Consider the following 23,268-nt stretch of genomic DNA (forward strand, 5'->3'; position numbering starts at 1 on the left):
AAATAACATACGAATTAAAGTATCAAAAGTAAATAGTCGCGCTATAGCAAGAAACTAGACAACTTTCTAAATGTGACAGTTTTTTTCCAATGTTACCGTACGATTCCCTGTATGAATTATATAATATAGCAAATTCTTAGGTTATCTAAGAAGGGACAACTGTACAATATCAAATGGTTATTTTAAACGTAATACACCTTTCTTATAAATCTGCTAAATCATTTTTGTGCAATATTTTATTACTCACTGTGATGCTAAAAAATTGATGCAAAGTGAATGATCAATTTATTATAATAAATAACTTGCTTATCTATTTATATTTTTACGTCTAATTTAGATAGGTCTACAAACTGAGGATTCTTTTTTTGTTTCCTTTAATTATAATTAATTAAGGTGCTCCAAGCAGCTACAAGTTTTTAACTCGATTACACCATAGAATAAGTTAATCTGGTAGTGAGGTGAAATATGTATAATATATCTTAAGGGGTAAATTATATTAACAGTTGGCAACTACGCAATCCAGCAAATATTTTGGTTCTGTGGGCAATGGACATAATACAAACGTATATTATTTGATGCATTGTTTTCATTATAATTATATTTATTTTTTGATAATAAGTTTAAACGTGGTGAGCATTTTCTTTACAAAACTGTTGTTGAATTTAAAAAAAAAGTTAAATTGCACAACTCTAGTTATTGAGGCATTTAACATAACCTTTATGCCTGTAGTGAACTGTTAAATTTATGATAATAATTATATCAAGTTAAATGAATTACAGTTTTTATTAAGAAAATGTTATAATATTAAACAATTATTTTTCAATGTGTCATTGCTATGGATGATGACTACAAAGATTATAAAAAAGTGAAACGTCAACAGAAACTTTATAAACCAGGTAGTGGACCCTTAAGACGATCTAGGTATGGTTTGGATGCTAAAATGGATTCCTATGATTTAGATAATAGCCCAAAAGGACGAGATGCTCATTACGGGTCTCAGCACTCTGTAAATGGTGAAGATGTCAATGTCACATGTAGAGAAGTAGCAAACACTCGTCATAGAAAGCCTGAACAGCAGCTTTACGTACCAAGGACAGGAGATTCGTACTCAGATATTGACAAGCAATCTAAAGCATCTTCAAAATGTGATAATACTAGTCAATATAATAAGAGACGATCATCAGCCAAACAAGATAATCATACTTCTATTGGTGATACAGGGCCTTATTCAAAAGATTCTTCTCAAAGAGATTGTCAGTATAGAGATAATGATGGTAATTATAATAGGCATTACAGGCAAGGCTCGGAAGCTAGGTCAGTATCACCAAGTCAAAGTTTATATGAACAAAAATCTTTAGACAGAAATAGAGATAGTAGAAGTATGGAGACATGGGCAGGACGCCATAAATCTAGGTCTGGTGGCAAACCTCCATCTGGGAGAAGAAATTCAGCTGGTTTTACTTCTGACTCTCGACCTAAGCACATAAACTTAGACAATATACCACCACGATTTAGGAAAAAATATTTAGAACAATCAGGACATCAAAGTTTTGATAGTGTAGACCAATTAAATAAAGATCGTTACAGCAACAATGATATGACACAGTCATCTTCCAATTCTGGCCCATTTTATAACTCTAGTGATACAAACTGGTCTCAGACCTTACCTTCCAGAGGAAGAGGCCGTTTAAGGGAAAATGAAAACTTTGATAGAGAGAAATTTATAAATTCGTATTTAAAAAATTATGAAGTACAGAATTCCAGAAGATCGACTCCAAGTAATTCATATATGAATTTACATGAACCTAATGCACTGGAAAAAAGTGGTTATGACAAATCAGATTCACTAAGCAGTGATTATGAAAATAAAAATAAATCAAATGATAGAGGTTAGTAATAAATATTTAGCCAAAGTAGTCTCTGGATCATCATAAAATATATGTATATAATAAGCAAGTTTACCAAATTTGGTTTAACATTTATTTATAAATATTCAATACATATTTTACACATTACATAAAAACAAACTTACCTGCATTCAATTGCTAATTTTTTGTGTAAACATTATATTTTTGTTTTAAGCATAAAAAAGGGATGCAAACCTCTGCATTCTTTGTATCATACAAAGTTAAGTTAAATTATACTTCAAGTATTGAGACCTCTTTTGTATATTATGACTGTGAATGTTTGTATAAATAATTGATTTTTAAATATAATTATTAATATTTGCATTTTAATTTGAATTTTAAAGGACAAGTATGAAAAAAAACTTGACTTTTAGTTTTTAGTAACTTACTACAATTTTTAAGTATTTTATTTTAAAGGTAAGTTAAAGTTTTGAATGGCCTGCAACTTTGGAAATCAATTCAATAAATTTAGGACGGTACATGCAGAAAAAAATGTTTTATAAATTGGAATGAATATAGTAATATATTAGAATGATAAATGCTAAATTTTTCGATAAATGTCTAATTTTTCTGATATGAAATACTTTACCTGCACCATTGCTCGTATCATAATTCTGAATTGATTATTAGCAATTTTCATACCACTTCAAAAATAAAGGACTTTCATCCCCTTTATCAGTCAGTCAGTATGAATCAATATGATATAAAAAGATTTTGTATTAATTACATATTTCAAATTTACAATATGATAAAATATCCATAAAAAAGACCTTGCTGGATTTTTTCATGATTTATGGCAGCCGAGATAACTCATCACATAGAAAATGTGAATTTTAATGAAAGACTAGGCACAAATCTGGACAAGCATAACAGAGTTTTCTTGTACTTGATGTTTCATGTTTTCATGTTCATATATATACATATTAATAAAATCATCTTGAGAGGGCTTCTTTTTTTTTTTTTTTTATAGAATAGGAAGGCGGACGAGCATATGGGCCACCTGATGGTAAGTGGTCACCAACGCTCTTAGACATTGGCATTGTAAGAAATGTCAACCATCGCTTACATATCCAATGCGCCACCAACCTTGGGAACTAAGATTTTATGTCCCTTGTGCCTGTAATTACACTGGCTCACTCACCCTTCAAACCGGAACACAACAATATCAAGTATTGCTGTTTTGCGGTAGAATATCTGATGAGTGGGTGGTACCTACCCAGACGAGCTTGCACAAAGCCCTACCACCAGTAAAGTTCTGCCTAACTGTGGGACATTTCCTTCCATAACTACTTTATATGCATTATTAATGCAAAGAGCATTTTTTTAGGTTCCAAAAATGGTATTAGTAGAAATGACACAAGATTAAATCATACAGAACAAGATAGTAGAGAAGTAGATAGTAGTGAAAACCATAATGACAGTGAATCTATTTCACAAATATCTACAAACCTATCAGAAATGACTAATTTGGTAAGTTAAATATATAATTTAACTACATATACATTCTGAAATGTGCTTGTTGTGTCTTATCTTAACTTTATTTTATCATTATATATTACTTTAAATATTATGAAGAAATGACATTACTTTTTGTATTATGGAAAGCATAATTGTCATTTAGTTAAAACAAGAATATTAAATTCACACTTGTCACATTAATAGTCTAAACCAAAAACAAGTGAAACTGCGAAGAACAACTACTTGTATAATAATTTTAAAACTGCTTGTATACTATAAACCTTCACCAAAATGTGCTATTTCTCAAGCAATAAGTTTTATGGATATAGTTTTTCTAGCTGAGCAATACAATAAAATTTTTCCTCATTTATTAGTATCTATTATAAAAAGAATTCTGAAATTGAAATTTTCATTAAAACAAATATATTTAAATTTTGTATTGACCTGTATTATTACAGGATTGGACAGAAGAAGTAGAAAAGAACATAAAACTTGATGATTTGTGTGATTCGTCCGCTTCATTTTCTCAAAGTACGAAACCTTCTAATGTTCAAGAAAATAAAACTGTCGAGCAACGTGACTCAAGAAGAAATGGTAGACCTCGTCGTAGAGATAAAAGGTAATTGTGGATTTACATAACAATTTATTAACTACCCATAACTCTGAAACTTTTGACATGATGAAAATAGAAATTCATAATAGATTAGATTCATTATACTGAGTGTTGTATCATCTGTACAATTTATTAAACATAGCAACTGTTAGTCTTATTTTACAGCATCTAGTATGTTACTGGTACGCATTCTCACTCGTACACGTCCTCTACTATTAAGGCACAATTGTGCAAACAAAACTCGTTGATATGGTAAATTTTAATACAGTTTCAATTTTAAGTTAACAGTGCATGTATTTGGCAAATAGCCTGCTGACAAAAACCTTAGAAAATGATTATTTATTAATTCTTAGTTAAACAAAGAATGTCATTAATGTCATTCAATAAATGCAAGGTCACAAGGATTAATCTCACCAACACAGACCGCTAAGTACCTACTGGAGGCCTTGGACCGGTTGCAGCGACGTGCAGTACGCATTATTGGCGACGTAAAGGTCACAAACACCCTTGAACCTTTACAATTGCGTCGTGAGATAGCAGCACTGAGCGCTTTCTATCGACTGTATCACGGCGAGTGCTCTGAGGAATTGTTTTCTCTAATTCCTGCTTCCCCCTTCCTTCTTAAGTCCACGCGAGCTGGTTCTCGATGTCATCGCCTAACTGTGACATCAATTCCATCGCGCACAAAGAAATTTGGCAACTCCTTTCTTTGTCGCACTACCAAAAAATGGAATTCCTTACCAGCTCACGTGTTCCCCTCCTCTTACAACCCGGGTTCCTTCAAACGAGGCGTGAAGAGGCATCTTGCAGGCCGGCAAGGCGGTGACGGCTAGTACAGAACATTCTTCCCGACTGTACTGGCCGTCGTCGCGTTTGGACTCTACTACCACTTACCATCAGGTGGAGTAGAGTCATTTGCCATCCCGGACATATAAAAAAATAAAAACAGGAAACTGTTCTGTGTATAAGGTTAAGTTTGACCATCTATTAAGCATAATATAAATGTATCTTGGTTAGTTTTCTGGACGGAGTCAAAGGTAACATAGAGGAGTTAGTATAGCTCATTAAAACTATTTGAAAATAAATATTAATAGATGGTGACATTTACCATTTTTTATAATTCTTGCAGGAGTTCAAGCCGAGGGAATAGAAATCCTGAAAAGAAAGAACGAAATAGAAAAGATAGCAATGTCAGCATACAGTATGAGCCAGAGAGAAACAGGAAGGATAGTAATGTTAGTATACACCATGAGGCGATGGCATACGGCCTTAAACAAAGGGAAAGAGAAAGACGTGACAGTCACCGTAGTAATCGTTCGTCTACTATTGGTAACAGTAGAGATGACTTAGATCGATGGAGGTCGTTGCGATCATACAGCAGGGAACAGAGCTCCGAAAGGTAACAATAGAATAATATTTTATAAATTTTCTACTTGAGGAAAACAAATTGCTAACCTTTAAATTCATATTTTGATTCATAGAATGATAGTATCGCAATGCAACAGCAGGGACACATCAACTCATAGAGCTGCAAGTCCTAAGGATATTGATGGGTTTAGAGTCCCATCCTCAGCTAGTAAATCTGGTACCTGGACTTCTGCAAATCAGGTATGTGCTTTAGTGTTTACTCATGTGACCAACTGTTACCAACAAAATTTTGATTTGTAAGAATTACCGCAATCCTAATTTTGTTTTTTTTAGAAAAAAAATAACTCGTCATGGAACGGCGGACGAGGGCCCAGTATAGAAAGGAAACACTCGCCAACGCCGAGCGCAGTGAGCGAGGCGGGCGAGGGCGCGGGAGGCGCGGGCGGCGGCGCGGGCGGCGCGCGGCGCTCGCGCAAGCACACGGGCCGGCGCCGCCGCCACGCCGACGCCGTGCAGCCGCCCGCGCCGCACCCGCCCGGCGCGCAGCCCGCGCCCACCAACGTCAACTGGCGCGACGAGATCATCGAGTCTAAGAAGCACCACGTCGCCGATCGGTATGTTTATGTAATGATTTGTATTCATTAGATCCTGTGTTCCTCTGTTACGAGTATATGTACTACTAGTACTTTTATGGTTACTAAAAGATGTTTATTTTCTTTAGACAATCTGAGAGCACTAACCACCGGAACAGATTAAATAGTGTTCTATCGGAAAAATCTACGTCAGAATCGACATCTCATCCCGGCTTGATCATCTTACCTCAAAGCTCTATCAGTCATATGCAAAAAGATCAAGGGTAAGATTTTTTTTTGTAATATATTTTTCTTTGAAATAATTCTCAGTATCTTCATAATACACTATATTATCAATAAAATTAATAAAGGTTTTTTTAATTGTTCTAGACGTGGATCTTCAGATACTCAAAAAACTCTATTCGACCATCATAATCCATCTAAACCAATAATTGTACAAACGAGCCCGATGAAACATGACGTTAGATTAGAACGTGGTAAGGATAATAATTATATTTACAAGTCAACTTATTTTAGATTATGGTTGATTCATTTGACACTTAATAAGTAAGTGTAATGCTTCTATATTGATTAAAGATTTAGACTTTGACTTTGAAAATCAATAAATAATTTCCATGAAGTTAAAATACAAAACAACGATTATTGAAACGTTTGCTACTAATGAACGCGTAACGTTTAAAAGCGTCGTCGCCGCTGAGTGGCTCGGGGCGCTACGAGGCGGGCGACGCGCAGCGCGGCGCGCGGCACGTGTCGCTGCTGCAGAAGGTGGACCGCGCCGACGCCGTGCTCAAGATGCACACGCTGCGCGGCCCGCTCGCGCTCAGCCGCGATTGGCCCGACGTGGCCGACACCAGGTCAGCTATTAAGAGTATACACTATCCGTAGTAATAGTAAATCGACAAGTTTTTGTTTAGTTATGAATTCACCAAATCTTACAAAATATTGCGTGACTATAATGACCATCAAAATTTGTGTATTTATAATATTTAAGTGCTAACTATGACCAGGATGTATTTCCTCTTTCGTCCTTTGTTCTTTTGACTTTCCGTCGTTAGAACCTATTTAACTTTGTCACGTCGCTTCGTGTACTTTTGGAACTGAAGCGTCATCAGTACATAGAATCCTTTTTTAATATCAATTTTTATAATTGAACACGATATATATCGATTTCCAATATTTTGTTTTGAAACAAACAAATTTATAAAATATGTAATGCCTTTTCTTATATTAATGTGATATCGATTATGTATTGATAAACCTTACTTTTATAATTACTTCATCCTTACGTATGTATTGCCCTGTACTGTTGCCATGTACGTCGTTGTACATTGTGTCTATTAATTATATGTATTAAATATTATTACAAAGACTTTTCTTCCACAGAAAATTTCTACAAGGTGCTCTGGAGAGGCTGTTAACATCCGATTTAAAATACTGCCAAGCTGATAACATTGAACACCAGTTTTGGAAAATTTTATACTATCACTTTATTGAAAATTTAAGAAAAAGTATTTCTACAGTAACTCCCGAAGAGAAGCCCGAAGTAGTGAAATTGATAAATACTATCATTGAGGAGGGAAACGTTTTCTTCGAGAATCTCGTGCAAACTTTGGAGAAGACTTATAAATTCAATACCGAAGACTACATAAACGACAATCACGTTTTGCCGCCGAAAGGTCTCGGCTACGTGGGCTTAGCATTAATATCGGTTCAAAAGTTATATGTATTCCTTGGTGACTTAGCTAGATATAAAGAACAAGTGAATGAAACGAATAATTACGCGAAAAGTAAATTTTGGTACACCAAAGCACAGCTAATAAATCCTAAAAATGGTAGACCATATAATCAGTTAGCTATTTTAGCAATATATGCCGTAAGTTGATAATGTATTATGGTATTTCTTTTTTAATGCAAATGTGTACAGTTACTTAATATTTATGTTTGTTTCAGAGAAGAAAACTCGATGCAGTCTATTATTATATGAGAAGTTTAATGTCCTCGAATCCATTTCAATCGGCACGTGAAAGTCTGTTGTCGCTATTCGAAGAAAATAGAAAGAAGGTTTGAATGCTTTTTGTGTTATGTGCTTATTATTTATATAGATTTCTTCATAAAGGCAATTTATCTCGAATAATATTAGATTTAGTTATTTTTGTTACTCTTACTCTTAAATGATTTTTAAAAAACCGAAACCGTGTCGTAAGGAATTGTGTGAATGCGATAAAGCAATAATGCTTTTCGATTAATATTAACGGTATATACACATACTCATTTCAAATATTAACGAATCTTGCAAAAATCTTGAAAAATATAACCCCCCTTTTTCCAAATATTCCATCATAATACATACATTATAATTCCCTTACCGTAACAGACATTGATTGACAGATTTTACGATTTTAATGTATACCGTGTTGTGCTTAGTTTTAGTTTTGTTCAAAGGGCTAGAACGTCTAGCACTAGAGGCCAATATATCCGAATTTTTCGGCGCGTGTCTTTATTAGAATTATTTCTTGAAGCAGAGACACTCGGTGTAGGATCTCACTTCGTTCCCCCTTATTTTCGTTTTATTACTCAGACCGCCGAAATAGAGTAAATTTAAAGAAATCATTGTAATATTTCTTCAATGTTTGCCTTCAATCTGGCATTTAAGTTTCTTTAATAGTTTATATGCGATAATTAAAAAAAATTAAAATGACGATTAAAAGAAAGATTTTATGTTTTAAAAGAGAATTATTTTTAGTAAAAAGGTAATAAGAAATTGTGAAGGAAAAGTGGAATAATAAACTTTAAATGTTGTTTTTTGTGTACAAAGCAATATTAAGTTTACTTATTTGTAATTCTTTGTTGAAATAAGAAAAATTGCTTACATGTATTTACCAGAATATGGCTCAAATGCTATGGTATTATAAATTTATTTTTATTTTTTGTGAGATGCTGAAGGCGGCGTAATAATTTTAGTATTATACAAGTACTATAAAAATAATATGTGGAATATTACTTCATACTATGTATACCTTAAATGTAATCGATAAACCAATAACAGTCGGCTTGAGGGGACGATAGTTCGGTAGATTTGAAATAGTACGTAATAGAACCCGTTTGCCGGTGCGACAGTACGAGGCGGCAGAGCGCAAGCGGCAGGCGGCGGCGGAGGCGGCGCGGGGCGAGAGCGCGTGCGCGGGGCTGCGGCGCGAGGTGTGGGTGCGCGCGGGCGGCCAGCGCACCACCACGCTGAGCGCCGACGACGCGCTCGCCTCCATGACGCCCGTCGAGGTACGCCGCCCTCCTACCTTGCTCTTCTTCAGATTCTTCAATTTTTTTGGAAATATCGATATTGGTAAAAAACTATCACTGACTTTCTCCATTCAATTAAATCGACAAGTATTATTCTTTGGATAGAGGAGATATAATCGAAGGAAATTCCTGCGTTGCGAAAGCGTAGCTTGATTTTCATTTAAAAATATTACTGATAATGTATGTAAATTATTTAAATACTGTAAATTTAGCTTTTACGCGCTGTAACAGTATAAAAGTCTATCATACCGAAAAGATGAGATTTTGATATATGTATAACAATGGCGGTGACGTTAATTAGCCATTCACATACGTTTCATTATTCGTATACATACATATCTTACAACTTAAAGTATTTCTAGGTTAATACTTATTTTTGTTTCAGTTAAATAAAAATTTCATCACGAGTTATTTACATGTTCATGGGAAACTAATAACAAAAATTGAGTAAGTATTATATATATATAATGATTTCTACATATATTATTTTTTAATTTATATAATATAATTACATTACAAGAAACGCCTCTCTAGTCTCTCTAACACTTTAGCACTTCAGCTTCTACATGATAACTGCCCATGGCGCCTTAAAAAAAAGCCATCCTTATTAAGCTATATGAGTCTATACAAATTAACAAAAGAGAACTAGTCCTAATGAGAATCAGCTCCTTTTTTTTTAACACTGGAAAAACGCATTACATGTTCCCCACGGGAACAGTGGGGGTTATGTGAGGCTCGCCGGTGTAAAAGGCGCCGAGTGCGAACATCGACATACCCACTAAAAAACCAGCGGTACCCTTTCCATCTTAACGAGAAGCACCGTGGCGCTTCGTGGATCGCTTTCGCGTGTTACCATGACACTCTCACGGCCGGCTCGCCTATGCGTTTTTTTCTCAATTTTTATTCTCTCTTTTTTTTCTCAATTAACCGACTAACTGGTTGATTTTTCGCGCAGAGAATTGGATTTGCGATTCAAAGGGAAAATGCTGTTAGCATTCTCGCCACCATTCCATGCGATCACGATTTGTACTACTTTTAACTATTTTTATGTTTTATTTGTATATGTTTAAGGCTTTACTTCACTTGTCAAACTAACCGAATAAGTATAAATTTAACAAAACCATGAAAAAAAATGTAGCAACGAAACGAAATAAACTTTAACTTACAAAGTTATATTACAATCATCATCATCATCATATCAGCCGAAAGACGTCCACTGCTGGACAAAGGCCTCCCCCAAGGATTTCCACGTTGGCCGATCTTGCGCTGCCCGCATCCAACGGCTTCCTGCGACTCGTTCTAAGTCGTCAGTCCACCTTGTAGGGGGCCTGCCCACGCTGCGTCTTCCGGTTCGTTTTACGTATTTATTTTCGGTTATTTACAAACCGAAAATAAATACGTATGTATGTCAAACCTAGAAAAGTACTAAAAACAGTCTATGGTCTTATTTCGATATCTTTAATAAGAATTAATATTTTCTGAAAACGACTGCAAATTATGCATTATTTTAGAACAAATTAGATTACTATACAAATGGTTATACTTACAACATAGACATATTAAGACGGTTAACCGACATATACCAGCATAAGCTGAACCCTATTTAATAAGATTGTTTATATAGATCTGAGTTTAACTTACATTGGAAGAATACTTATTTTTTAGCAAATGTATCGAATAAATGTTTGACATACAGCCAAACGGACAAAAATTCTAACAATCATTGTTTTGGGTCCTAGGCCTCCGGTAATAGTTTTACTCACCTTCCATGTGCAGAACACACAGATTTATTATATGTATAGATAATTGGATGTGTTCGTAAGTCTGTACGCGCGTAACTAAAGTATTGCCCGCGCCAGCATGGAGTCGTTCCACGCGAGCGCGGCGCAGATGCTGCGCCAGTTCCGCGCGCTGCTGCACCGCCAGCCGCTGCCCACGCCCGCCGCGCGCCTGCTGCAGCTCACCGCGCTCAACATGTTCGCCGTCGAGACCACCGCCGCCTCACTCAAAGGTAACCCCTATTTCTCTACTCTCTCTCTATTGCATTACTCTTTATCCCTAGTTGTGATTCTCTTCCTGTATCTCTTTATTCTCTCTCTCTCTCTCTCTTCCTCTTACTTCTTATAAAACAAGGTGCATCTGTAATACTGTAATACTATAAGAAATAAAATGCTTTTATGTCTGATCTGAAAAGATGAAAAAACCTGCAATTTAGAATAACCTTCTTTATCATTGATTGTCAGTGATTACAATACATTATCCGTTTGACATTCTAATACGAGTTATTTATACTCTTGCTTAGCACAATCGGTTCCGCGAAGATACGTCGAACGTTAGTACGTAATATAATTTGCAACAGACACGAAAAACGATTTAACAATTCACAGGGTTCGATTTCCGCTCGTAATTTGTATGTCATACATTTATTTATAGCGGTTTGAGTGTATTGTCCTTGTGACGGTCATGTGCGTGCATCGGATAGCATGTTATGCCGTTATTATTACTTGGAGAAGCTGGAATCCGACCCGGTTATATCATTAACTTTTATAATTAGTATAAACTAAAGCCAAGATTACGTTTTATAAGTTATTGAAAGCTGTATACATAATACTTTTGAGATATTAAGTAAAATAATACAGCGATTATTTTTTTGACAAATTAAATTAGTACATACCCTAGTAATGAATTTAAATGAAAATATATATTTTTTTTTATATAAAATTTTAGGCTCTAATTAACTTCGTCCAATTTTAATCAAAGGATTATGCAAATTTTGGTTCACCCTCCCCTCCAATAGCTACATGTAGTATATCGTTGGATAGGTATATTTGAGCTGAACAAAAGTTACTATGGCTCCAAGTTTTACATCTTAGTTCGTTCAGAGTTATGATTTATTAAATATGGCAGTTTAAGTAAAAGCCAAATACTTTTTTCGCGCAGGTAATCCATATAAGTCTTTACTTGGTAACATCTTTTACCAAGTTCAGACTAACACGCTCATCTTTGATTTTTTTTTATTAGTCACAAATTTTTTGGACTCCATTAGTAGTTTTTTAATTGTCCAAATGATAAAAATGTATCAATTGTTTGGCACGCAGAGTAGGAATAAAAATGTGTGAATTTATTATGAACAAATACTTATTAAATAAATAAAAACAACATAAAATAGCTTAAATATTGTTTTTAATTTTAAAAAAAAGCTCCTTTTGACTCTTATGATAACGGTAGATAGATAGTTTCTACTAGTATTAATTCACAGAATGCATTGTATTGGAGAAAACATTCTTTTTAAATATTATAAAACTGACGTGGTAATTCATAACTCTCAACGGACTAAGATTTGGAACTTAGCGTCATAGTAACTTATGTTCAGCTTGAAAATACCTATCCAACGATGTATTACACGTAGCTATTGGAGGGTGGGACCACAGTGCATACAAATCGTGGCATCATCCTTTGATGATTTTGAATTTAATCATTACCATAAAAAACAAATGCTTAATATATGTAGAAGTTAACTTTAAGTGCTCTCCTCAAATATCAAAGCGTGTTTTTTTAAATAAAAAATATAAAATTGATTATATTCATTAAATATATTATTTATGTACTTTATTCATAACATATAATTTTTGCCTGTATTTGAATACGTTATTTTAATATTCGTTTCTTTCGATTTGGTGATTCGAACAAAAAAATTTTAAGTTATACTTTTTTATGCCTAAGAAGAAGAAAAATATTAAAACTTTTTAATAGATAACAAATAAAATTGAGCTGAACGATATATATATAGAGGAGAGGAGGCCTTTAGCCCAGCAGTGGGACATTCACAGGCTGTTACGGTAATTATCCATACAAATTGTACATGCAAACTTGAGAAATATTGAAGAGTTTTTAATTATTAAAAAACATTAAAGAAAAAGTTAGTATAAATCATAAAACAAGAGCTTTGTTTTAGAATTCATATATTAATGGATTAAAAAAAAACTTGTTGTTTTTTATTAAACAAGTATCTGTAATTGATAATAAATAAATAATAGATAACAATTTATAATAAAGTAAATTTACGGGACAGGATAAATAGCCTGACCTAACTTGATAACGAAAAGGTAAAACGTTTTAATATCTTTGATCTTAACAAAGAGAAGTCTAACTGTAGGAGTTGATCAATATCAAATCTGTATATATGTAAATAACAACTTCTTTCATAACGATATATACTCCATAATTGTTGAAATTATGGCTGATTTGCTTTCAAAACATTAAATATCTTCTCAAAAGCAATTCTACAGCTCTGCGAATAGCAAACGATTCTCGAAAAAATATTTTAATTACTTCAGCGGTTAAGATTTATACATAATATTATACGTTTCTTATAAAGTGCTTAAAAGCTATTTAATATGTTAAGTTTTAATAGCAAGAATTCTAGTTTTTGTGACCTTCTCAGACAAGCGAACCGAAACGAATACAATCGTTGCGAGAAATTATTCAATCGATAAAAAACGCTATTTTCTAGACTCATGTAATTAGCTATGGTAGACTATCAGGACTGCAATAATAGGTAATAGGTTGATAAAAACAAAATAAAAACCGATTCGGTTGACGCCGTTTCATTTGAATGATGTGTTTATTGCAGGTTTCTTTAAAAATACTTTATAAATATACGTTGGCGGTCGTATTTCCTGCAGTTTTGTGTGCAACAAAAGCTTATAATTATAAGGTGGAGGTTGTTGCACTGTAGGGTCAGCGCCGTCGCCTGCGTCGACACTCGTTGTGAGATTGTAGACATGACGACCACGGGTTAACAAACCGATTCCACTGACTCCGTTCTTTTATTTTTACATCGATGATTATATTCATTAGAAAAGGATTTTAGTAATTGTACTCAATCCGTTTTAAGATAAAGTTTATTAATTAATAATTAAATGTTTTCTTTAAATCAACGCCTCGTTTTGCATACGGTCATTATCTATACACAATAAAACATTTTGAAGCAAAACATAAAATGACAATTAAAGTTTACAGTTGTTATTATTTCTCGGGTAATGGTTATATAAAGAAGGTAAAATAACTTTTTTTTATTTAAACAATAAATATAAGGTATAAAATCCTCAACAGCCGCGAATACCATTTATAGACTTTAAATAAATTATGGTAATAACAACATCACTAATGTAACTGCTATTACTACTAGATTTTAATTTAGACTTAACAGCGGTCTTAGTGTTATGCGTCTAGTTTTGCAAGTTTAAAGATAGTAAGCGACTCACGTTTGCAGGTGTAATCCGTGCGATGTATTTTTAGCCGTCTATTTCTATTTATAACTGGCCGGCTTGCTAGCACTGACATGTTATCCGTCATCTTCAACGCCATCTCTATTCTTATCCATTAAATAAGTCAATATTTCTCCGAGAAATTTGCAACATTATTTTTTTATGTAACAGCACCTTTACTTTTTTTTATACTTTATGATTATATAATAATTATAATACGATTTCATTTTGTTAGCATGTCTTTTTATAAGGCAATAAATAACATTTAATGAAAGGACTTCTCGTTAAATAAAACAGAGCTTATAAAATTTTTAATTGACCTAGTCTTTTTTCGCTAACGAAGTAATAAACTTCTTTTTTTATAAATAAAAAAAAAAATACTAGATGCATACAGTATCTAATTTCAATGGAATATAATTATTCATGATATAAGCTGTTTAATCAAAGGATGCTGCCCCTACTGAACGTAAGACATACGTCTTACGTTCAGCAGGGGCTCAAGAGTTATGCATGTATAGATAGAAAAACAATATACAAATTAAATATTTTAATGATTTACATAGTGAAGTCTTCGACCATTATTCTTTTACAAATATTAATATAACAGACACGGTATTTAAAATTTTGTTACTTTTATACTTGTTTCATATAAAACACTGTTAAATCTAGGAAAAGAAAATGGCGGTGAAAGAACAGCATGGCTTGAATGCGCTTTGGGGGTGTCGCTACTTATGTTCGGCGCGCTGCTGGAACGCTGCTGCGCCTTGTTACCGGAACCAGCACACACGCAGCAGCATGCGGACGCACTATTGTTATTACCCGCTATAAAGGTAGTTCCACAATAATTATGCTATTGAAATTATCAAAGATAAATATATATTTGTCAGTTTTAAGGATTCATATATTGTTAATGTTAATGAAAAAAAAAACAGTGTATTGACAACTGATATTTTGCGAAGGTAATTGAATTTATTATAAAGTGTGCTACTTGTTATGGTGGAAAACATTAGAATACGTTAGTTTGGAGATATTTTATTAGAGATCTTATTTAACTTTTGCTGTAACCCTTATAATTAGCTTTAATTAAAGGTACCTAATGAGAGTTGAAGGTGGATTCAGCTTCGAACTAATATTTCTTTAATGTAAAGACAAAGAATAATATATTTCCTTTCAGGTGTGGTCAGATTGGATGTTATGTCACAGTAGCATATGGAATCCGCCACCATCATTGGACAACTTCGAAATAGAGTAAGTATAATAATATTTTGAAACTAGCGGCGGGTGGTTAAATAATTTTCGAGTAATTAAACTTTCTTCGTATTCAGAAACGACAGCGATCCTTGGGATTGGCTTGCGAAGCTTATGAATATACTCGAAGACCTCGACGACAAATCGATCCAATTCGAAAGCGAAATGAAAGAAGGTAAAGTATATCGATAAGATTTTAATCTACAATTTTCATACTTTGTTTAACTTTTGGCTCCAGTTAGTTACAGGTTAATCGTAACTAATCTTAAAAATGGGAAAGTAGGAGTGTTTATAAGTAACTACTCAGCTGGTCGACATGAAATTTTATCTACACATTGTTAGGGGCACACGACATAGGGTCTTTACACCTGTCCTCCATTCCCAGAAGTCGCAGGCGAAAACTAGTCTAGTAGTAAAATATTAGAGTATATCGACTTAGTTATTTGCAAACGCTTGTGTGTGCCACACAGGCACACACAAGCGTTAGTGGCACATGAAAACATCTTTGTATTTTATAACTGGCGCTGCAATCGTTAAATAAAATGTGCCTTATTTTCTAACATGAGCTCAAAATGTAGTTGGTTTATCTTGAGTAGAGGACACATTTTGTTATTTTTACTGATGTTTAACTTTTTTGTTGTAAACTATGTATGTATCAGTCGAGCTGATTTATCTACACAATAATTAAGTAATTGACCAATTATATCGCCACAATTCGATGTCGAAGTTGTTTTTTTTTCTTGTGGTCGGTATAGGCTATGGTAATGATTACTTTACCTGCTCATCTGCCTTATTATAATTAAAAAAATAAATACGCCAAAGTAATGCAAAGTCAATGAGTCGGTGTGTGCGTGCGGCAGGGCTGGTGTGCGTGCGGCTGCCGGAGGACGCGTCGCTGGCGGGCTTCACGCCGCTCATGTACATGGAGCCGGCCGCGGCGTGGCTGCGGCCCGCGCCCGCCGCCGCGCCGCACAGCGCCGAGCACGCGCTGCGCACGCGCAAGCTGCTGTTTTTCGGCACCGAGTGAGTACTTCGCTTGCCATATCACGACGGTACCGGAACTTATCGAGGATGTGTAGTTACAGTTTTCAGAACGAGTACGTGAAGTGTGACGTAAAACTACGAGTTTCGATTATTATTCGATACGATTTTCGCTTCTTTTAATATTATTCAAAAAGATTTCAGCGTTTTAGGCAGTTTTTTTCGTTTTAATAATTACATGGCAAAATCATCAACCGGGTGATGAAGTGACCCATAAACGTTCGGAGTTATTTAGACAAATAATTTAACATGCTTCGAAAGTATGATAAACAGCGAATAAATGAAACCATTGCGCCAGCGATTCCGACCCGGTGGCTTTTTGTTAAATTTAATTAAATATATTAGAAGCCAAGACGTGAGCACTAACGGAGCATCTGGTTCATCAATTCATGGTTACTCGGCGAACTATAGAAAAGGCTATAATTGGAGTGTCTTTGAATGGTCACATCAGCTACGAGTCGATTCAACAGAGAGCTAAAGTAAACGACTTAACCTATACAATAAAAAAGCTGAATTGGCCGAGTACCGTTCAAATTTGCCAAGGGCACGTGAGACAAGATGTCCTCAGGCCAGATGGTGCGTGGGCACACAATTTATGTATACCAAACTTCTAGTTAAAACTATTTCAAAATCGGGCGTGCCATATAAAGTTAAATATGGAAACGATACTACTAGTACATGTGCAGGTACCTAGTAGGCGTGGAGCCGCCGGTGCTGAAGCTGGAGTACCCGGACGGCTCGCAGCCGCGGTACGTGAGCGCGGTGCAGCACGCGAAGGTCAACTACGCGCCCTTGCAACAGCTGGTAAACTACTATAACTATTTTATAAACATGAAGGTTTTTTTTAAATAAAATTAAATTTAAATACAATAACAAATTAAATAAAATGTGGAAAAAACGCATAACTATAAAATCGCCACGAATGTATTTGACGTCATAATGTTAATTTGCACATGTCGATGAAAACGAGAGTAAATTTCTATGTATATACGCGCTAATCACAGTACTGCCCCTTCTACTCGATTGCTACTTTTTGCGATATATTGCTCGTGAAGTTTAACATTGCGACGTCTCATATTATTCACGGAAATTGTCGGCGTATAATCAATACTGAGGTAAATAAATAATTTGTAATTTATATCGTATTAAAATTATTATATAGCAAAAAAAAAAGTAATTGTGTTCTTCCCACAGTTTTGGTCTGTATCGGATCGTTAAAAATCTAACGAACTTATTATCGATATGAGACTGACTTTATGATGATATCGATATTTAATTGATATTAGACTAAATTTAAAAATCATAATTATCGTTCCTTTACAAGGTTTGGACATATTTTTATACCATAGAATCGAAAGGTGTAAGATTCTGAATTGTCCGCGTTTATTTTAGACGGAAGATTCTGGAGACGATGACAGTGCCAGCGGTATGACGAGTGGTCCCACCAGTCTTAGCGAGGAACTGCCAGATGGTGCAGACGAAACGACACGAAAATTACTTAGGAGGAAAGAGCAACTCGAATCTCGGAAAGCCACGCTCGAACAACGCCGACAGCGAATGCAGGTTTGTGACACATTACAAAAACATTTCTAAAACAAGTTCAAATTAATATTATTTATATTTCGATACACGTTTATTTAAATAATTAATACTAAACTTATTACTTATTCGGTTCGTGCAATGTTACTGAATAAATCTGCAAAAAACTTTGACTATTTTTTTCCTTGACGGAGAAATTTGTCGCAATTTATATTTTTTTGCGTAAGTAAATCTCTTTAAGCCTGCCGACTATATCCGTCGGACTTTTTTTAAACCTGTATTTTTTTATAAATCCTTGAGGTCATCGAGAAGTCGTCGAGATCGTACGATATTTTTTATGTGAGCAAATCCAACAATGCTTTAATATCATGCACTTTGATTCTCCTTCTAATGTAATAGAAGGAGAATCGCTCGTTCATAAGCCGCCGTCTACAGTTTCCATTTGTGTTGCAGGAAATGCTCAGCAGCAGCTGGGTGAGCGTAGAAGTTGAGGTGCGTCCGCGCTGGTTGGTGCCCGACACCAACTGCTTCATCGACCACCTGCCGCTGCTGCAGGCCGTGGCGGCTGCTCCCGGGCAGCCCTACCAGCTCGCAGTGCCACTCGTTGGTCTGTCTCTTCTCTTTAAACTTTTATATCTTTCACCCTGAACAAAAGAAAGCCTTTCAGTTTATGAATGTGTGTTGTCGGATGGAAGTCATCGTATTTTCACGTTAATGAAGGTTGTAGTTTTCATCTCTATGCATATAAAAGATCATGAATTTTATATTATTATATATGTATCGGTCTGTTTCAGCCTGTTTATATAGAAGGAATTGAGTGGTGCTAACGATATCAACACTATTAATACCGGAATTACAATCTTGTCATATTTTTTCTCTCTCTAAATAAAGCCCGACGGTTTTTAATAATCATCGGTATGAAGAATATCTTGCTCAATATTTGTCAATTTTTCTTCAATTTATTCAAATAATATGAAACCCCCCATCCTTCCTTCACAAGTCTACGCGTGCTGGTTCTCGATGTCTAACTGTGATATCACTTCCATCGCGCACGAAGGAATTTGGCAACTCCTTTCTTTGTCACACTTCGAAAAAATTAAATTCTTTACCAGCTCACGTGTTCCCCTCCTCTTACAACTCGGGATCCTTCAAACAAGGCGTGACAAAGCATCTTGCGGGCCGGCAAGGCGGCGGCGGCTAGTGCAGAATATTCTTCCCGAATGTACTGGCCGTCGTCGCGTTTAGACTCTTTTACCACTTACCATCAGGTGGAGTAGAGTCATTTGCCTTCCCGGCAAATGTAAAAAAAAAACCACGTCACCAGATGAATTATACATATTGACATTCCAATAACTTCAACGACTTTGCAAATAGTATCGGCTGTATCTTTTTGATTACTTATAATCACTCCAATTGGAATTCACAGGAGGTCACATTATTATATCTTAATACGATGACTCGTAATTCGTAATAAACGAGTATGTCAACGATACTTCGGCTGACTACTTACCGATGACTGAAAATTATAATTGCCTTTCTGCTTTTTTTATTGTCCAAACTTAGACTTCATTTGAATAAGTGATGTTCTCCAACAGTGGTGTCGGAGCTGGAGGGGCTGCGGCGCTGCGCGCGCGTGGGCGGCGCGGCGCGCGAGGCGCTGGCGTGGCTCACGGCGGGCGGCGGCGGCGTGCGCCTGGCCACCGCCCGCGGCTCGCTGCTGGCGGCGCGCGGCGTGGCCTTCGCCGCCGAGCACGACGCGGCGCGCGGCACCAACGACGACCGCGTGCTCGCCACCGCGCTCAACCTGCACGCCAACCTCACCGCCGCCCCCGCGCTCTCCCCCACTCCCAACCCCTCCGCTGACCCGCCTGCCAAAGCCACCGCCAACACCGCCGCCAACACCGCCGCCACCGCTGCCAACGGTTAGGATATTTATTATTTATTTATAATTACCCTTTTATATGAAAGCATCCTAGAAAACTTAAATTTACATTGTAACATGTGCAAACCTCCGACTGTCAAAAGTCTAGTTGAATCGATATATTAACTTTTGAATGAAACATCTGTTCGACAACGATTTGTTCGGCGCAGAGGGCGCGGTGGGACGCTTGCGCGAGGTGGTGCTGTTAACGGATGACCGCAACCTGCGCGTGAAGGCGCTGGCGGCCGAGCTGCCCGCGCGCGACCTGCCCTCCTTCGTCCACTGGGCGGGTCTGCACCCTGACCGGCTTGTAAGTATTTTTTTGTAACTACGTATGTATACGTAGGTTTTGAAAGATAAACGGTCAAAACCGTTGAGGCGGATTCAATTGACAGTTAGGAGATACTGCTTAAAAAGGAGTGTAGTGTTTTCAGGGCACATATGTATGTTCACCATAACTAACTAAATAATGCCTAAACAAATTTGGATGTATGCTATATCGTTAGAACCCTTCCAAGACTCTGAATGACACTAGCTATAAATTTATTCATTCAGGGCAGTCGTGTTTTTTTTATACTTAAGGTAAAAAAAAAATATTTACAGAATACAAACACGGAAACAGCTACCCCGAGTCCAGATGTTTGACTTTCTAGTTGCAATCCGAAATAATGCGCCTATTTTTAGTTGATACCCCTTATGGTTTATTGTTTTTGACGCGAATTTGTTACGTCACGTAAGTTAGATTTAGAATTGAAATGAATTTTTCGTCGCCAACAATCGTGTTCTGCAATCGAAAAGGCGACGCTTTAAATGTATCACTTTAGTATAGGAATTGAATAGTATAAGTAAAAAATACACCAATAGAGAGATATAATAATAATAAATTTTGTTAAGAGCTTTAGGATTCCACCTCCGTGTTCCTGGGCCACATTTTCATTGTTAATTATATTTGTCTCTTTTTTTAATTTTAAGCTATTGATTAATTTTAGTACATCAATAAATTGATGTTGCTGAGCTATTTTTATTTACTTTTTGTAATATATTAAGAGTATTTTTAATATTTTTAACGTAGTAATTTCAATAAATAAATTGTAATTCTTTAAATCAAATGAAATTGTTTTTTGTCGTTCCCAGATTTAGTTACTGCTATTATACCTTGTTAACATTAGTAAGAGTTTTAGCTAAACTAATTCCTCCGCTTACTTGTTGCTAGCTATTTTAATAATGTAAGGCACGTTAATCTATCATAACCTGTCATGTTACGATGAACTTAATAATTGATTTTATATAATTTTATTCCGATCTTAATATGCGTATTGTGCCATTTGAAAATATGTTTCGCTCAGCAATTATTATTATATTTTTTCTATGAATTCATGTTTATTTTTAAGTGCATTAAAACGACTGCAGAGTAGATGAATTTTAGTAATAAGAAATAAACACCGAACAAAGATAGTCCATCATGACTTTATATCGCACTATAAATATACATATACAAACATATACTTTTGTTAAATGTTTAAAATATACACACTTTTACTATCTGTAATGAAATCATTTTATTGTAACGTATTCCAATGAGAAATTTATTATTATATAGTATATTCTTCTATTCGTTTGTTTTGCATGACGCAGAACATGTTTTGATGGTACACTCAACATAGGGTTTTATTTTACTAGATAATATGTAAAGTGTTTATAATGAAATGCAGAATATAATGATTGACTACTATATAGATAAAGAGTATTATTGTAACGAATTCCTTTTTCATTTTTGAATAAAATTTGATGCTGTTACTTTTTGTCTTAATCATGATGTTAATAAACATTGATACTTATAAATTTGTATTATTTTACTAAAACATCCCCGATTATGTATGTATATATATCGTTTATAATTTATTTAAATTGCAATTCTAATATCTTAGTTTTTTTTTGTGAAAATTTAGTTTTTACACATAATTAAATAAATCAAAGATAGTAAAACCAGATGCTAACAAAACTATGCAGAAACAATACGTTACTGCATAGTTTTGTATCGGCTATTTGAGTATTTATTTTTTCGTGTTTATACACACAACATTTTTTTTGTAATATAAAATCATTAAAAATATTAACACTAAGATTTTGACTTATACGCGGCTATCGGCAGAATATGTTTTAATAGACATTAATAAATGTTTTTCACACTCAATGTCCAGTACATAAGTTTCTCACATGATGGCAGTGAAGGCTTTGCGGATAATATGCTACTACAATTATGAAACAAATTTCAAAGGACTCTAAACCAGTGTTATTAAATATGCATCTCTATACTGAAAATGAATAGTAAATCTATTTATGGTCGTACAAGTGAGAAATTCCAATGTTAAGACTTGAGCAATGGGAATTGGCAATGTTCCGAGGCGAGGCAGGCGCGCACCGGTGCGGAGGTTGTAAAAGCACCGTTATTCTTATTTACCGTGCGCATCTCGCTTTGGGCGCTCTGTGTGAGCTTATTTACAGTATATATATACGTTTGTTGCGACATTGCGTTGTTACTTCGATTTATTTAGTGACCAATTGATAACTAAAATACATTTTAGAATTAAAGAATATTTATTAGTCGTATTATATATTTTTTTATATTGTGCTTTTTTATAAGAATAATAATTAAATCTTTGTAAATATTTTTCACACACAAAATCTGTTTGGTATTAAGCGATAGAATCTAATATTGTGGTAGATATATAAATTAATCTCAAATAAACGATACCTATAATATAAACAATCATATTATGCTCACACATAACTGTCATCCTAACTGGGTTGAAAGGGAAAACCTAATTTACTGAAGTTTTGTTATTTATTATATATATATCTCCTATGCATTTGCTTACAGTAGACGATTTGGTCTACCACTTCTGTTATTCTTCAAACACGAAAAATCTAGGGCAACGATTCTAGGTCCAAGGTCCAACCATGTTTCAGAGATGGCAATAAATAAAGGTTTTTATGAACATTCATAAGAAGA

The 23,268-nt window shown here is 35.0% G+C and overlaps 1 protein-coding gene across 1 annotated transcript; it reads left to right on the forward strand.

Annotated features, from left to right (window-relative positions):
• The first annotated feature begins 527 nt into the window (after nucleotides 1-527).
• LOC126770340 (telomerase-binding protein EST1A) lies at nucleotides 528-22,091 on the forward strand. Its single transcript, XM_050489712.1, has 24 exons — nucleotides 528-1,889; nucleotides 3,235-3,377; nucleotides 3,824-3,984; nucleotides 5,108-5,377; nucleotides 5,460-5,586; nucleotides 5,680-5,960; nucleotides 6,068-6,202; nucleotides 6,309-6,415; nucleotides 6,622-6,793; nucleotides 7,323-7,812; nucleotides 7,890-8,000; nucleotides 9,057-9,215; nucleotides 9,622-9,683; nucleotides 11,096-11,247; nucleotides 15,176-15,336; nucleotides 15,681-15,754; nucleotides 15,832-15,929; nucleotides 16,615-16,777; nucleotides 17,482-17,599; nucleotides 18,188-18,358; nucleotides 18,788-18,941; nucleotides 19,930-20,256; nucleotides 20,426-20,565; nucleotides 20,859-22,091. Exons 1-24 carry the CDS (start codon nucleotides 836-838, stop codon nucleotides 20,898-20,900), a joined length of 4,872 nt encoding a protein of 1,623 aa, XP_050345669.1. The 5' UTR covers nucleotides 528-835; the 3' UTR covers nucleotides 20,901-22,091.
• Nucleotides 22,092-23,268: the final 1,177 nt, after the last annotated feature.

Source organism: Nymphalis io, chromosome 8 (genome assembly GCF_905147045.1).
Source record: "Nymphalis io chromosome 8, ilAglIoxx1.1, whole genome shotgun sequence".
NCBI lineage: Eukaryota > Metazoa > Arthropoda > Insecta > Lepidoptera > Nymphalidae > Nymphalis > Nymphalis io.